We start from the raw sequence: 17,147 nt of genomic DNA on the forward strand, positions 1-17,147 counted from the left end.
CAGGATTCAGCTAACATTGTCTTCCATTTATCATCAACCCTGTGTCTAGATATTTGGCATGAGACATGGAGAAATAGAGACTTGTTAATGACCAGAAACCGGGCCAGTATAAGAAGTGTCTTGAATAGTACTGAATACTGAGTTGTGATGGCCCAGTGGTTAGAATGCAATGTTCCAGGCTAAGTTTACCAACATCCAGAGTTTGATCCTGACTAACTCAAGGTTGATGTAGCCTTCCATTATTCTGAGGTCGGTAAAATAAGGTCCCACATTGTTGGGTGCAATATGCTGACATTTGTAAACTGCTCAGAGATTGCTGTAAAGCATTATGGAGCTATGTACTGTATATGTCTAAGCACTACTGCTATTGCTAGTATGAGTATGATTGGCTAAAGATGGATGATGTGATTTGGAAACATCTGAGTAGATTGTATAATGGCTCTCCTTGAAGATGCTTAAACCTGGTTAATTTGTTGGCCTGGCAAAATGGAGTTCAGGTTCAAGTCCTCCTTAGCACATGGACAAATCGATGCCGATCACAATCTCTCAGAGCAATTTACCTGATAGATTTGTTATTGGACTAAAAATGAGACTAGCCTTATAAAATGGGATATTAAGGTAATATAATCCAAAAATAATAAATGGCATTAGCTAACAGGGTTTGACAAGATTTTTATTAGGGAGGTATGTAAGATGTTTATCCATAATATATGAATTTTGTGGCATACTTCAGCGTGGCGGTTATTACTACTATTACTGCTATTTTGGTATATCCTAAACAGACTGTTGCCAAAGATGCTAATTTCAGTAAATTTGTAGGAACCACAATTTTTAACAGGTCACATTTACAGTAGGATAATAAGATGGCCATGAAGTATGGAGCACAAATAAGAGATGCAAGAATCAAATAAACAAAAATTTCTTCCAGGACTAGAGTGGAATTGCTAATGAGGCAGTGTATTTAGCATAATTTTAAGTTGCAAATCTTTTAAGTTGCTTTTTAAATTTTAGTTCAAAATGCCATGGTAGCATGTGGCATTGTTACATAGCTGCTATGTTATCAAGATAAAAGGAACAATAAACAGGAAATAAATAGAAAGTTCAGGGAATTCCTAATTTCTCCTAACATGTAATTATGAAGAATGAGGTAAAAGTGTAAAAGACCTGACTAATTGCTTTTGAATAGGACTTTTCCATGCAGCTACTGTTTCTTTCACCCCTTCCTGAACTCTTTTTCTGAAAAATTATTTTCATTCAACATGTTAATGGCTCTGTACATAAGCCATTGTTCTTTAACTGGACTCAGTCTTGTTTGCAAATGACTTTATATAATAAAGCTTGATAAAAGTAAACAATGCATGGGGAACAAGGGATATGGATCTTGATGTCTCAGGGTTACCTCTGAGCTGAGGAACGCACACACCCAGTTGTGCAGGGAGAATAGTGGGAGAAGTTTAAGTCTACATTGCGTAAGTGAAACCTGATCCAACAGTGCTATTCCTACTAAATTCTGGGAATATGTACATGGTTTATGTTTCAGAGAAACATTTGGCCACCTATATACAAGAATTATCTTAGCTGAAAATTGAGCTTATATCTGATTTTGTGAAAGTTGTGGAATGGTAGACACTTCATCATGCTATAATTTATGACAGCTAAATATATTATGTGGCATAATCAAAGAGTCTGTACTCTTGGACATAGCTTTATAGGTATTGGGATTCTGGTTCTCCCTCTTAAGCAGCCATCTAGAACTCTAATACATTTTGGGCTCAAGTAATGAGTAAGATAAATAATAGCAGTGTTAGCATAAAATCTTTAATTCAATCATTGGGTTAAAAAGTATTTTCTTTGCCTTACACTATAGAGAACTGTAAACCAGCACTCCAAATGTGGTAATTAATATACGCATCCCATTCATTGGATGATGATCTGTGCTTGGGGATCAACTTTATACACTAGATTTAATGAGCACCTAGGTAGCTGCAGAATATGAAATGTTTCATAACATGATACAGTCTTCCACATTCTAACCCTACACAAGTGTAATATTCTGTCCCTTCTTTTAGATTCTCACTTTGTACACATACTTGTAATTTTTCATTTATGTTTTGTATCTTCTAGCTTTTTAATTTTTTAAAAAAAATTCTTAATATATCCTTTATGTTTTTAATGAATATACCCCACCTTCCCAATGAAGGTGATTTATGACCGTAATACAGATTTGGTTTGATATAGGCATTCCTGTGCTCCAAAGTACAACTATTGTGGGAATGCAAAGAATTCGGGAAACCTCTTAGTTACGCATCTTTAAGCATCTAAAGCGGAGGTAGCTGTCGACTTACGTAAATAGGAACTTTGTTCCTCTTGTTCGTTTTCCTTTGCTTTTCTGAGGATCAATTTCCTATTTCTTCCCTTGTGCATGTTCCAAGAAACAGGATGTTCATTCTTAAAAATTTTGTCAGCACAACAACAATTTTAGTCATTTCCTTGAGCCTTTTCCTGGATCGGCTTTTTCTTTTTGCAGGACTTCTTATGAAGCAGTTAATGCTGAGCAATTACTGTGACCTTGGCTCAAGGTTATTTGAATGAGGTAAAACAGTTCAAGGCATATTAAGAATACTGCAGAACTATTGTGTCCCGACCAAAATGCCTATTTCTGCAAATCTAAGGAGACAAGGAAGGAGATGAGAGGTGTATAAGTTAAAAAAGATGTAGTGGACTTTTTAATACTCTGTCTGAAGAGATGATCTAGGCAAAGAGCACAAAAGTGTGTTTCCTGGAGAAGTTTTCATTTTGGAACTATATACTTGCAGCTTCAGATAATAAAAACCAAGAGTAATATCTATTATTCTGGCGGAAGTCAAAGCCAGACAGCTTGATGTTTGTTTTGGGGAGAATTTTTTCCCCCTATATTCAAGACCTAATAAAAAAATTAAATATTATTTAAATGAGACATCATGTAAATCTGCCTTTGTGCCTGCCCTGTCTCCTACTATTCAAGCAAATCTCAGAAAATGAAGGTGCCGATCCCAAATTTAAGATACCCAGGACTCAGTGGTGGGTTCCTACCGGTTCAGCAGAACTGGTAGTGGTTTGGCAGCCTCGGCCGCTGGACCCAGGCCTGCCACACCCCTGAAACAGTTGTCCGGGCACTGCCATAGGTGCCACCATCTTGTTTTTGGCTTCTGTGCATGCGCAGAGCAATTTTTATTTATTGCGTGGATGCACCCACAAGCGAACTGGCAGTAGCAACTGCCGGAACCCATCCCTGACAGGACTGAGTAGTAATCTCCCTGCTTCACAGTCTGAAATCAGCTACTCCAGGAAAAGTGAACTAATAAGTACTGTAGTCTTGCCTATAGATGAGACAATAAAGTACAGGTCCTTGACTTACAGCAGTTTGTTTAGTGACTGCTCAAAGTTATAGCACTGGAAAAAAAGTGACATGACCATTTTTTATACTTACAACCATTGTAGCATCCCCATAGTCACATAAACAAAATTCAGACAATTGGCAACTGACTCATATTTACGACAGTTGCAGTATCCCGGGGTCATGCAATCCCCTTTTGTGACCCTCTGATGAGCAAAATCAATGGGGAAGCCAGATTTACTTAACAGCTGTGTTACTAATTTAACAACTGCAGTGATTCACTTAGCAAATGTGGCAAGAAAGGTTGTAAAATGGGGCAAAATTCACTTAACAAATGTCTCACTTAGGAACAGGAATTTTGGGCTCAATTGTGGTCAGACGTTGTATTTGGTGCTAAGTGTCTGAGACCGAATAGTAAAGAAGAAACAAATAAAGCTTTCTGAGCATCCAATCAAATGTTTTGGTTGTTCCTGATTTCATAAGATTTGCATTTTAATGCAACTGCTTTGTTATGTCAGCTTATCATTGTTTGTATTTTGTGATGTGATTTGTTTTACGCTGATATCTGCCAGCTTTTAAATTCAGTAATGATTTTTTTTGGGGGGTGCAGGTAGGTCAGTCCAATTTGACATTTAGTGGTTGATTTAAAAGTCAATTTAACTTTTTTTATAATACAAATACAGGATTGATTTTACTATTTCATATTAATGAAAAGATTATTTAATTTATCTGTGCAAGCTTGGAGCCTTATCAAGTTGCAAAATTTCCCTATATTTTTCACATAGCAAATTGTTCGTGTGTTCCTCCTTTTGTTGGAAAAAAATAGCTGAAATAAGATCTTTTGCGGCTGTATTTCATTTCTCAATTAAAGTATTGTTCAGTAATCTTACTGAAATGGATCTTAACTCATAATGAAAGCGAGGATGACAAACTGATAGAGGAATATGATGCTTATTTTAGCAACTTTCCTAATCACATTTTAATGTATTATTTACTCAAGACCTTTCATGGCAAAATGTACTTTGCAAAACACAATAGGAAAAATTAGATTGGGGAATTTGTGGATTAATTTGCTAAACATCAGAAAAGCATGAATCGGTTTTAGGGAATATGCAGCAATATGATTTATAGAGAGAGAATTCCCAGAAATAATCAATATGCAGGAAATACTATTGTAACCCGTCATGCAAAGATCTTTCTGGGCAGGAAATCAGACTCACATAAAATGAATTTGTGATTCTTATAGTCTTTACAAAGAAGGAAATTTTCCTCAAAGTACTGCTTGCAAATAGCATGATCTGGCAAAATGAATGTTCATTCTTTTTGTTCTGTTGACATTTGCATTGAATTAATCACTTGTTATCAAACTTTTCTATCCCAATGTATTTCTATAACATTATTCCAGTCTGTTACAACTAATGTTTAGTTGCTGATTGATATAAATATTTTGGGAGAGATGGATTACATTTCCTGCTGGGGGGGGGGGGTTGGGAGCGTTATAAGAAAAATTATTTTGTGCCCACCATGGTAAAAGACCTCATGTACCATAACAGAAGCTTGTTTGTAGAACTACATTTTCACCCAACTATTCCCATAATTACTTGCATAAGTGTTCATAAATGCATTTGCACATTTGATAATATAAACTTTATATGCCAAGTCTGTACATCAGATTTATGCATTCGAGTGTGCCAGGTACTCAAAACCTGCAGCATTGTACATACCCAAATTTATCTAGTCTTATAGATTCATATGTTGATGCCTTCCTCCCTCCCTCCCTCTGCATCTGCAGTTAAAATGACTAACAGGTGAACGAAAAGACCTCTTTCTTAAATTTTGTAAAACAGATCTGCTTATACATATATGTTACAGATCTAGACCAATTAAAAAAATCTGCCTTGGACCTATACTAATAGTTTCTGTCCCTTTTAATGTTTTTAAAAATGGAAATAATTAAAGAAAAGCCTTATTCCTTGATTTAAAAAAAATGCAGAAGATAACCCGTTGGCTATTCCATTGTCGAATTTAGATTTAATTTGTTGCTGTCTTTAAGAAAGCTTATGTATAAGCAGCAGACACTATTGTCAAGAGAAGATGACTTTTTAAAAGGACTATATATTGTAAAGAAAGGCAAAATGTATTTTATTTTTATGCCTTCAGTTTAAGTGATTAACTGAATCAAGCACATTCCTGAAAGTTTTCACAAAATTTTCAGGAAAAATTCAATTATGGATTATATTTATTTACTATATTTATTTATTATTATTTTCATTTACAGTAAAGACAGCATATTGGTTCAGACCAAATTCAGTCTTTTTTTTCTGAGTTGATACATCAGTTTTATGCTCCATAAATTATAAACAGAGCCTAGATGGATGGAGATATGGACAGGGTTAATATAGTCCTTTATGAATTCTTAAACTAGCCAATTCAGATCTTGCTCCAAGAATCAAAATTTGGAATATTTGTATACATTATGTAAACATTCCAGTAGAGAGAAGTTCCCCGAGGAAAGCTCAGAAGTCTAAACCTCTGGTGAACGATCCAGATTGGATCCTGCATTATGTGAGGAAATTACATTTCCATATATTTGCAAACTTTTCATAATTTATCCTCCTAGTTGCCTGATTTTTGGATTTATCTACTTCATTGTTGAAAATGTCAGCATATATAAAAGCATGAAACTTGAAGAGAATGTATTTTCAGGACTTGCATTTTGACCCTACATGAACATTCCGAAGCAAACCTCAGTGAGTTCAGTTGAATTTATTCCAAAGTCATACATAGTATCATACACTGATCATTTTTATTTCAATTATCTCTTCATTTCTAAGAAAACAAAGGACAAAGACTGCAATACATAATGTCTTTGTTGTGCCTTTTTTCCTCCATCAGTACTGAACACCAACTTTGCCACCAAGATTGGGAAACTTTACTACTGCTTTTTTAATGCAGAGAATTAAAGGCAATATTTGAACGAAAAATGCTTGCGTTATTTATTTATTTTTGCTTGTATAGTCTTCTTCCTCTGTTGCTCATCTGAAAGATCAAATATATTTAAAGCTTTAACTAAAAAAATAGCATTGCAAGAAGAAAATCTAAAAAAAATGTGATTTGGTTTGTTTTATCTAAATTTGAAACTGAAAACCTGCTCTGTTTTAATGATTGCATTGTACCAGCAATTACTTATCTTCAGAATTGGTACACTGTAAAGAAATGCTTATTGGAAAAATTATACTGGAAAAATTATCTCATCTTTTAAGATTTTTCTGCCTGGGAATAAAATATGTTTATATGCACATAATTTATTAATTTTAACACATATGGACAATCTAAGGTTTCCAGGGTATGTGATTTTGGGAAATTATTGTAAAAGAGAGGATTATATTTTTAAATTTTATATTATATGAGATAGATATTACCAAAATTCAATGGTAGGAAAACTACACAAACATTGTATGAAATTCTATTACAGTGATGACATTTCCATGAAATTCTATTACAGTGATGACATGAAATTCTATTACAGTGATGACATTTCCTCAGGAATGTAAGACTTTGCTTAAGAGTCATTACAGGATATTTATGATTCAATCTCCAATGTGGCTAATGAGAATCTTAGAAATTCCATGGAATTGTTAAAAGATTACGTGCCATTTTTAATTCAGGTACAGATATTTCCAAAGGCCTATTTTGCAATATACACATTTATACCCATAAGACATGTACACACAAATATACACCGGATATACAAAAGGCATAGAAGTTAAACACTGTCATCCAGTGAATTAAGCTGCACATCATTATATTTGTTAATAAATGTGTATATTGTGTTTATGCAAGAAATACAAGCAGAATTAGCCTTACCATTTGGAGGAGTGAGGCACCTACCTCAAACAGCAATGTTGATTGCCATTAAAGACAGCAATTTATTAGTTGTGATAATCATCTTAGAAAATATATCCTGCCCTTACACATACCTTCTCTATAAATGGAATATGAAATAGAGGGTGTGTGTGTGTGTTTGTGTGTGTGTGTGTGTGTGCAACTATATTAGTTGCACCAAATCTTTTGCACCTAATGATCTGTCCATGGTACTGCAAGTTTTCTTTCTGTGTTTTTTTTCTTTTGCCTGAATTCTTGACATGCATTGTTTGCCTTTCCCTTTAAATAGTGCACTGGAGGTTTAGAAGTTTGATTTTATTTTATGTATGGTTAAAACTAAAGTACAAACAAAAAACAAACAAACATATGCTTATACGAAATATTGTACACTAAGAGAATGCACTAAAAATAAAAACTTTTTGTACAATTAACATAATTACCACATTATTACATTTTGACTACTAATGGAAATTGAGGGAGGGGGAATTGACCTTGATATCTAAGATAACCTGCCAGCTGAGAGAAGAAAGAACATTCTCCCCCTCATCAAAATGGTAGTGGGTATGTAGCAGGAAGCTGATTTTATTTCTTGCAATGGACAGTGTAAATTTACTGTTGCATGAGAATGTTGTTAAATCTAACAGCAAGGATAGAAAAAAATATTAAGTTGTGTGTAGGTGCTCTCGTGTGCATAGGGCAAAGAATATCAACTAAATATTTGTTGTGATGAATGTGTCTTCCAAATAGGCTTGCGCTATTCAAGATGGAAAATTGTTCTTAAGTGCTACTAAAGCACCATTGGCAAGGGTCTGTTTGCTTTAATCAAACTGCTCAAGATCAAGTGAAATCTAGTGCTACCATTCCATTTGAAATGTAGATCTACAGTATGCCTGTCTTTTATAAGAGCATAACATTTTTCTCTAAAACCAAGATGGCTAAGTAGTTTTGGTATTTAATTTTAATGAAAACTAACTTCAGCCATAATTTCTGCCTGATAGTTTTTTCAGTAGTACTATTTATTCTTTAAAACTTCAGTTATGAAGTAAAACTAGAATAAATTTTATGAATTCCTTTATTCCACGTCCAACTTTTTCCTTAGGGGATGTATTCCTGAAATCTCAAATATGACAAATATAGGAGATTTTGAAATGTTCCTCCCCAAAGAATAAAATAGGATAAAACAAAATTGTTTATTAAGAACAAATCTGCCTTTCACAAATGAAAATTTGAGTTTGTTAGTGGGACTATTTGATTCTATTAGCAATTCTCGGTAAATAAAACAGAATCATATAAATTACTCACAATGGCTGATCTTATGTACCTTAATTTTATAGGTAAATATTTCAAAGTATGCACAAATTTATATTAGTTATGACAACTCCGAGTTTGAATACATGCTTAATATATTCCACAGTAACATACGTGCCTTTCAGAAACATTGAGCATCTTGGAATTTGTGTTAAGAAACTCTTTTGTATTGTATATATCCCTTTTATTTCCTGTAACCTGTATAAGATGAATTTCTTATTGGGAACTGTGATGTTACACTACAACAGTTTTTGATATGATTTAAAAAATAAATAAAACTACTTCTCTCCCTACTTTCTGAAGAGCAATGAAGCCCTGCTTTATATAATCCCGACTTATCTTCTTGTAACAGACAATGCAACAGATGAGCGACCACCGTTATGACAAACTTACAGTTCCTGATGATGCAGCAGCAAACTGTGTGTATTTAAACATTCCTGGAAAAGGTCATGTTTTGTTGCATCGAGCCCCTGAGGAGTATCCAGAAAGTTCAAAGGTAATGGCAAAAAGGCTAGGCCTGTTCTTATATAATGCTGATCAGCTGTAAGTTAAGATTGCTTGGGAGAGAAGAATTGAATCTGTAATCTTTTTTTTTTTTCAAACACTGCTTCTACTGAAAGTAGCAAAAAAGAAAATACTGGTGGACTTTGAGGATGCATGATAAGTAGAAACCAGCACTGTCAGGAGACGGTAGTGACAAAAAAAAAAGTTAGGTGGTAGAAGTGCTGTTACCATGCACTTAAAAATGGGTCAAGCTTCCACCATATTGCCTTTTTTGCCCTCTCACCCTTTGTTGCCCATGGAACTGCTGTTAGGAAAGAATGCTGCAAATCCAGACTTTTATATAATCTGGATAAAGATGAAAACATCTATTCTCAATGTGTCATGGTGCAAAATATATTTGTATATTTTATTTTTTTCGCTCCCAGGGGTGCAAGAGATCTGATCAAGTCCATTTACAATCACTAAGCCATTACTTTAAACTTTTACTTGGGATAAGGGAGTCAACTTTTAAATTGCAACTCTCCATTGTTTGTATCAGATTCTGAATTAATCTAGGATTAAGAACAATTCCATTTCAGGTATCAGATTTTTTCTTGGTTATTCATTTGTTTTTCAGGGGTGGGAATGGTTCAGTAAAGACGTTGAATTTTTCAGTTGAGCTGACAGCCTGGGTTCGAGACCTGAGCTCCACACAATGGGGTGAGCTCCCATTATTTGCCCAAGCTCCTGCTCACTAGTAATGCAAAAGCATGCAAATGCAAATAGTTTAATAGGTACCACTTTGGTGGGAAGGTAACAGCATTCCATGTGCCTTTGGCCTAGCACCATGCTGGCCACGTGACCACAGAAATTGTGTTTGAACAATGCTGGTTTCCTTACCCAAGAACCAGAGATAATCACCATGCCCTAGAATCAGACATGACTGACAGGGAAACCTTTATTTTTTTATTCTTTATTCACAACCTGGCTCTCACTCTTTGGTTTCCCATATTCTTATTTTGTTTGAGTTTCTTAAGGTGAAAAAGGTTTTCCTGGACATTCAATGAATTATGCCATACAGAAATATGCGTGTATGCTTGCGCTATTCTCAGCATATAAATGCTGTGCAGTGTCTACCTCAGCATTCTTTTGGTCTGGTTGTGATGTTATTGCATATCAGAGGAGTCACTCTCTGAGTTTTAAGTATATTATTTCAAATGGACCAGAACATAGTTTTAAGCTGAACATGTCCATTTTTCTTATTCATTGGCAATCATTTAGTGTTATTGACTATGATATGCTTGGAAGTGACTTGGGCCCAAGTGAAGCATTTGATCTGATGTCATATTATGTGATTTTCTAGGGAACATTTATTTGGAAATTGTACAGATTGCGAAAGAGAGTGGGGAGGATAGATAGGATAGATAGAAAGAAAGATAGAAAGAAAGATAGATAGATACCCCACCTGTATAAATAGACTTAGTTGCAGCTTGGTGGCCCAACTGAGGAGAGGGGAACCAGGCTGTGTGAGCAGTAGGTTGACGAGTGCATGCGTGTAGCTTTACTCGTGTGAATCAAGCTGTGTGCACATACATGCTGGCCTGGGGGTTGGAGTCCTCTGCCTTACTGATACACCCCAATAAATATGGTAAATGTAAATCTTTACATTTCTCCTGAACTTTGGCTTTGGGCTGACTCAAAGCTTTGAAGTCTTTATTGCTTATTTAATCTTGATATTACTGAATATGCAACATTATGCTCGACAATTTTTATTGCCCAACATGTTGAACCTGTAGCAAAAGTACAGAATTGTGGTGTGACCACATCACTGTTCCACAACTCCACTAATAATATCTTAAGTAAGTAAGCATGGGATAAACATTATTCAGGCTGTCATTAGACATTAAATCATGAGATTGGTTTGTCATATATTCCTCATCACTTGAGGCATAATTTTATTAGAAATCGAAGTCAGCATTACTCAGTCCATATGATATATCAGTGACTTATGAATTAAAATATGACACAATAGCACATTTATCAGTCTTTTGCTCCCTCATATCCTAAAATGAATTAACATGCTAACTTGAATGCCCAGAGTTCCACTTTTGATCCAGAGAATCCAATTTGAGGCTGAACTGTTTTACTAAAATAAAAAAAAATAAAAAAGATTCCTTTCAAGTTGATTTTGACTTCTATCAATTGCATGGATATGTTAATATAATCGACTTAGCAACAGAATAGAAGTGATTTCCCATGGCCTTTTTCTAGCTTCTTAATCTAGCTGACAGCGTGCCATTACATTCAAAGACTGTTCAGACCTAGTCTTGCTAGTTTCCAAGCACGAAGGTCGGTCAGATACCAGTACTTGCTAAGTGTTTTCTACTAAAATTTTAAACTAATGATAAAGATTCAGTTAAAAAAGATTCTTAAATGTAACAACTTTTCATTTTTTTCCCTAATAGGTGTTTGAAAAACTGAAGGACCACATGTTGATCCCAATAGCAAACACCGAGCTAGAAAAAGTAGATGGAGCACTCACTTGCTGTTCGGTCCTTATTAATAAATCTTCACAATTATGAGTTTACAGATTACCTTCCTTGTATATGGCAATAATGTACATGAAAGGCAAATGAATCTGTATTTCACTTGTATTGGTTTTCTTGACAATCTACTGTACCACTGTGCTACTGACCTTTGTTTACAATAGTGCCCCTTCACTCGTAATTAAGGTTCGTGTATAAGCTTTTTCCTGACATATAAAGATTTGAAGCATGTTTGTCTGGATTTCCCCTCCCCCCAAAAAAATGTTATGAAAATTAATGGTTTATGTAGTAGATGTAAAATGATCTCAGAAGCAGAAGTAGGGGCCACTTCTAGCATCACTTTTGACTCGGGCACAACAACAACTAGATGCATATCTACTATGCTGAACATTCCTATATCCTAGGACTTGAGTTTAAAATCAAATCATTGAAGACATATGGCCAAATGCCATACAAAATGTAATACTGGACTTCCTCACAATCCGTTTTATGAATTTGTCATCAACAAATTCTTTCCATCGCAATGTAAAGAGTAAAACACTTGTTTTTATATTGCTAGTGACTTTGTCACAGGAACTTTATAATGCTCCCTGGAGAGTGTATCCACTCCTTTTCCACTGCTCTGCGTAAATTCCAGGTTTGCTAAGTCATCAAATATTTACCAGCTGCAAAAGACATAAAAGTGGAAAATTACAAGTGCTTACAATCACAGTAGTTAGTCTTCAAATATGGGCTATTAGGAAGATAAGGGCTGAGGGATGTATATCTTCATGCATTTATTCTTATGTCATCTCAAATAATTTATTTTCCTTGCTTTGGGGAAATTAATTGTAATTAGATTAGAACATGAGAGGGAGATCTGCACTGGGTAGGATAATGCCCATATTATAATTGTGTTTCTTTAACAAAAGTAAGGCATCTGTTTAAATAGAACAGCCTCATATATGGAAATGTTGTTGAAAGTAGCTTGAGTAGTTAACACTGATCCAAAAATGTCTTAGAAAATACTGAAGGATTTTAGAAGTAACACTGGAATTGGCCCAGTTTTAATCTACTCTGACCTTTGGTCACCCTTCTCTTTAGAGTTCCAAGTTATAGATAATCAAAAGGAAATTCAGTAACTCTTCCTTTAGTAACAACCGTAGTATAAAACATATTATAATTATCGTAGAAAATTATTTTGCTTTTAGTGCCTTGGAAGAAAACTGTGAATGAAATTAATTACAAAGTGTAGGTAGATTACTGTGAGGGTTTGAGGCAGTTGTGTGTCCAAAATGCTGATTTGTTTATTTGCACTTTTTTATTTCAGTAGATATTCAGGTTGTTCACAAGTTAAAACTTCTACATATTTTAAAGTTTTGATTCACAACGTTTTAACAAATTAATAAAACACTTTATTTTACTGCCACCTCTCATATTGTACTTTCACGCAAGTACTTGTTGTGATTTTAAATATTCATTTGATCATCAGAGTTCTTTTCTATTCAAACTCAAATGCTGAACTTTCTGAAAAACATAAACAAGACATGGCAGGGGATCTTAGATTCTTCCAGATAGTCTGCTGTGCAATGCTCTGTCTCATTTATAACATTTCATGTGGGGCAGAAGGAGCCTGATGATTTTGCCTTTTACTTGTAAATCTCCTATGTATTCCTGCTGCTAATTTCATTTATATTGTTTCTGAGAGGGGGGAAAAACTAAGAAAAGAGAGAATTACAAAATGTACTTTAGTAGCATTCTTGGGTCCTGTTGTTTCCCTGTAGTATATTGTATATCCGTGTCTTCCAAGAGATTCTGATTACTATTATGTCTAAGTATTCATGTTGTGCCTGGAAATGGATATCTTTATTTAAACTGTAATTCAGTTGGAAGAAATGTTTATTTTGGCAAATTCTGCAACATACTTACCCAATCAGCTGGTACATTTTAAGTGTTTATATATATATATAACAAGAATATAAAGTAGTATTCTTGGGAAACCTATTCAATCGTTTTAACAATGATGAGATTAAACAAAATAAATTTTCTTCAAGATTTGCCATTGCCTTTATCAGTTTCCCGTTAATACTCCATTTTGGGCACTTCTGGTAACTGGCTAATGTACAGTATCACAAACTTCAAATAACCAATTACATTAAAACTATGGTTGAAATTATTTATATGTAAGAAACACAGGGAAACATATGTAGAATCCAGGAAATGCAACATGAGGAAGGTCATATGTAACCTTATCTTTTAGCTGGATTAATTATACTTAACAAGTCTAATTATTCTTCTGACCCTTCCTTTGTGGATTTCAATTCATAACCGAAAGTAATAGAAATGTTTTAGAGATATCGTGAAAAGTCTTGCAAAGTAACAATAATGGTTGTGTGTATTCACTTAAGTCTTCAGTAGTTGCTCATTTTTATTAGCTAATGTCACAGCCCAAAGAATATATGTTCCGCTTTGTTTTTACATCACTTATACATTAATCAGGAACGTTAAACTAATTTTAGTTGGCCACCTTTCAATGAAATAAAGCCAGAAAATACTTGGTAAAAATGGTTTTACATTTTGCTTTGTTTTGTGTCTCCTGTGACAACTGCGTTGTCAGTAGACTTACACCAAACATACTTTTTCTACCTGAAGTATTGTAAATTGTGTCATCTGTTAGTGCATAGACTGCTTGCTGTGTCAGACAATTTTTTGATTAATTTTATGTGATAATGGATTCTACACTATTCTAAATATCCATAATTATGGATATTATGCAAAAAATATCTGCAGTGCCTATTATTTTTCTAGTTTTCCTAATGTTTGTCACAATGATCTGTAAGAATCACTGTAATTGTACTGACATACAGTACATGTATACAGCTGGTGAATCTTTTATTAAGTTTGAATTTTGTGCCCCTTTCTGTTCTATTCTTATGCAGTCTGAATTAATACTTATAATTCGAATTCAGCATAGCAAAATGCTGCATTAGGTTAGAACTATACAATTGAAAATGGAGACTTGTTTTAAAGTATCCCTGTTCTTGTCTTGCGGACTATAAAATTAAAAAGAAATTTCATCAAATAAAGTATCCTTAGGTATTTTAGGCATGTAAAAAAGGTAAGAATAATACCCCAAATGTAATCATATTTCAGCTTTAGATACTGAGCCTCTGCCTAAACAATGCTATCTAAATTTTTGTTAGCATGGATACCAAAGGCAAGTTGTACGATCAGTTCAATGAAGTTGTAAAGCCTTTTCTAATACTACCTCAGCAGTGCTCTGTATTTAAAAATAGCAGATCACCAAATGGGATTAACTTGTCCTTGCAAAATATAATATGTTCTTCAATGTGCAGAGAATGGGGAGTAAAGATAGCAATTCACAACAGCACTTCTCTGATGGCATAGACCACTCCTGAAATTACTGACATCTTAAAATAGTTTCCTTCGTGTTCTCCAATTCCATACTTAAAATATCTAACTAAAGAGAAAGCTAACTAGGCAAAACTCTCACTGATGTATCCTACAATTTCACATTTTGGTCCCAAAGCTTAAAAGTTGGAAGCCAGAGGTAGATACCCCTATTTGATCCCTAGCTGTTTAGATTGTTTTGATTTTTTTTTAATGGGGTGTGTGTGGACAAAGTGATGCAATATGTGGGTTTCCTTGTTGGACAAAATGTAATCAGTGTCAGCTAAAGTTCCTTTCCATGTGCCAATGAGAAGTGTTTATACATGCTGTACCTTATATTGCTATACTTGGCATCCTTCCACTCCCTCCCACACAGCAAAGTATACACTCAATTCAATCTTTCACAGATGCCGTGTTTTAGGAGTATAGTGTGGATTTTAAGGACATATGGAACATATCTCTGTGAGATTTGATCACAACTCCTGTAGAACACCATGTTCAGCTAGGTACAGAACTGTCCAAAATGCTTCTCTCTTCTCCTTTAACAACAAGAACAAAACCTGTTAATTCTTGTTTATTGAAACATGAGAACAGAATTAATCTGAATCAAATGTTTCTAAGGAGCTGGTACATATCCATTAATGATGAGAGGCAGTTCTTAAAGAGAATTTTTAATCTGTAAGGTGGCTGGGAACAAAATATGAGGGACCTCACTTGAACTCCCAGAAAGGCTTCTTGTGATGTAGGATGCAGTTTCAAGTCACATATGAAATGCATTTAGCCTTGTTTTCAAACATGCACTAACCACATAATTCAAATGTGTTATCTTTAATATATCCAACTATTTTTTTTGTGTGTCAAAATTTTGCCAAAACCTGTTAACACTGGAAAAAGTGCTGTTTATTATCCTTAATTTTGTCTTGTGCATTTCTAACACTATGTACACCCATCACTATCGAATAAAGTGTCAGCTGAAGCTAAACTGTATGAATGTTATTTAGAATAAAACTTGAAGCAACGTATTCCTCTTTTTCATACATTTTGCTTCATTGATCCAAGTTCATCTTTCTCACTGTACCATATTTTTTAGAAATGAAATGTGATTGCTACTGCTGCTACTTTTAAAAGAAGTGAATTTAGACGAAGGGATCTTAGAATGGCAACCTTAAGTTACATAGTCTCACATGGTGAAATTGCCTAGAAATTAAGGTGGCTTAAGATACTGCTGTCTAGATTTCAATCCATTTGCTTTGACCATTTTGCTATTCAGGTGTTCTATCCACATAGTGACTACTGTGGCCTTTAATTGAGGAATTTCCTAAGCCTTATCCTCCAACTCCTGCCAAGAAAGGGAGCACTAGATACTTTCCATGAGTACTAGGTCTTGGAGACCATGTGGTCCTGATAGAAAGAGTTTTGTAACTCTTTGTTGAGAGTCCATCAAATTTGACCCTTCCTGTCTACCACTGATGATTCTCTTTAACTAGCTGCCTATCACTTACCTAGGTGCTGGTTCACAAGGTGCATATGCAGATAGGTACAAGTGAACTGATTTTTTTCTGAGCACGACGTATCAGAGTTATAAAAACAACCCCTGTAATGCCTGAAACTTGCTTCAAAGCAGGCCAGGATTTCAAGTTTTACATTTGAATATTGCTGTCCTTTGATGTAGATATCCCCCAAAGTGGATGTGGAAAGTCCATCCAGTGACCAGAAGGGAAGGGAAATGCTGGCATGTCTGTACAATGCTCAATAGGAGCTCAAATATTTAGATCAAATCGAAGCACAGCAGAGAAACCAATACATGTCAGAAAACACTGCTTTGAAACAGAGAAGCATGACAGCAGGCCAGGATAGAGTGAACTGATGGTTTTGTTCATTCAAGCCCTCTCAGTGTGACTGCTGAAGTATTGCCTGCCCACAGTTACCTGTTTGGTGAGGTGTACTTAGATCCTCCCCCAAAATCAATTATGTAATGGGAAGTAGAAGCTGCTAATTTACTGAACCACTCTAAAAAGCCATTACTACTGAAGGGGTATTAAGTACAGTATCTCAGGTATTTCAACAAATCAACAAACATATTTTATTACAGCTATTGGCTAATCTGCAAAAACAATAAAGTTCATTATTTTTTCCACGATGTCTGAGATAATAGTGGT

At 34.8% G+C, this 17,147-nt stretch overlaps 1 protein-coding gene across 7 annotated transcripts in view; it reads left to right on the forward strand.

Annotated features, from left to right (window-relative positions):
• Window positions 1-15,970, forward strand: part of DDAH1 (dimethylarginine dimethylaminohydrolase 1) — a 167,221-nt gene extending 151,251 nt beyond the window's left edge. For all 7 annotated transcript variants that reach the window (XM_081946098.1, XM_081946097.1, XM_081946099.1 and 4 more), the window contains 2 exons: window positions 8,922-9,065; window positions 11,518-15,970. In XM_081946098.1, the coding sequence (XP_081802224.1) occupies window positions 8,922-9,065; window positions 11,518-11,634 (261 nt within the window). In that variant the 3' untranslated portion in view covers window positions 11,635-15,970. The remainder of the gene's footprint in view (window positions 1-8,921; window positions 9,066-11,517) is intronic.
• The last annotated feature ends 1,177 nt before the right edge of the window (window positions 15,971-17,147 follow it).

Source organism: Natrix helvetica (assembly GCF_964273705.1).
Source record: "Natrix helvetica genome assembly, chromosome: 3".
Taxonomy (NCBI): Eukaryota; Metazoa; Chordata; class Lepidosauria; order Squamata; family Natricidae; genus Natrix; species Natrix helvetica.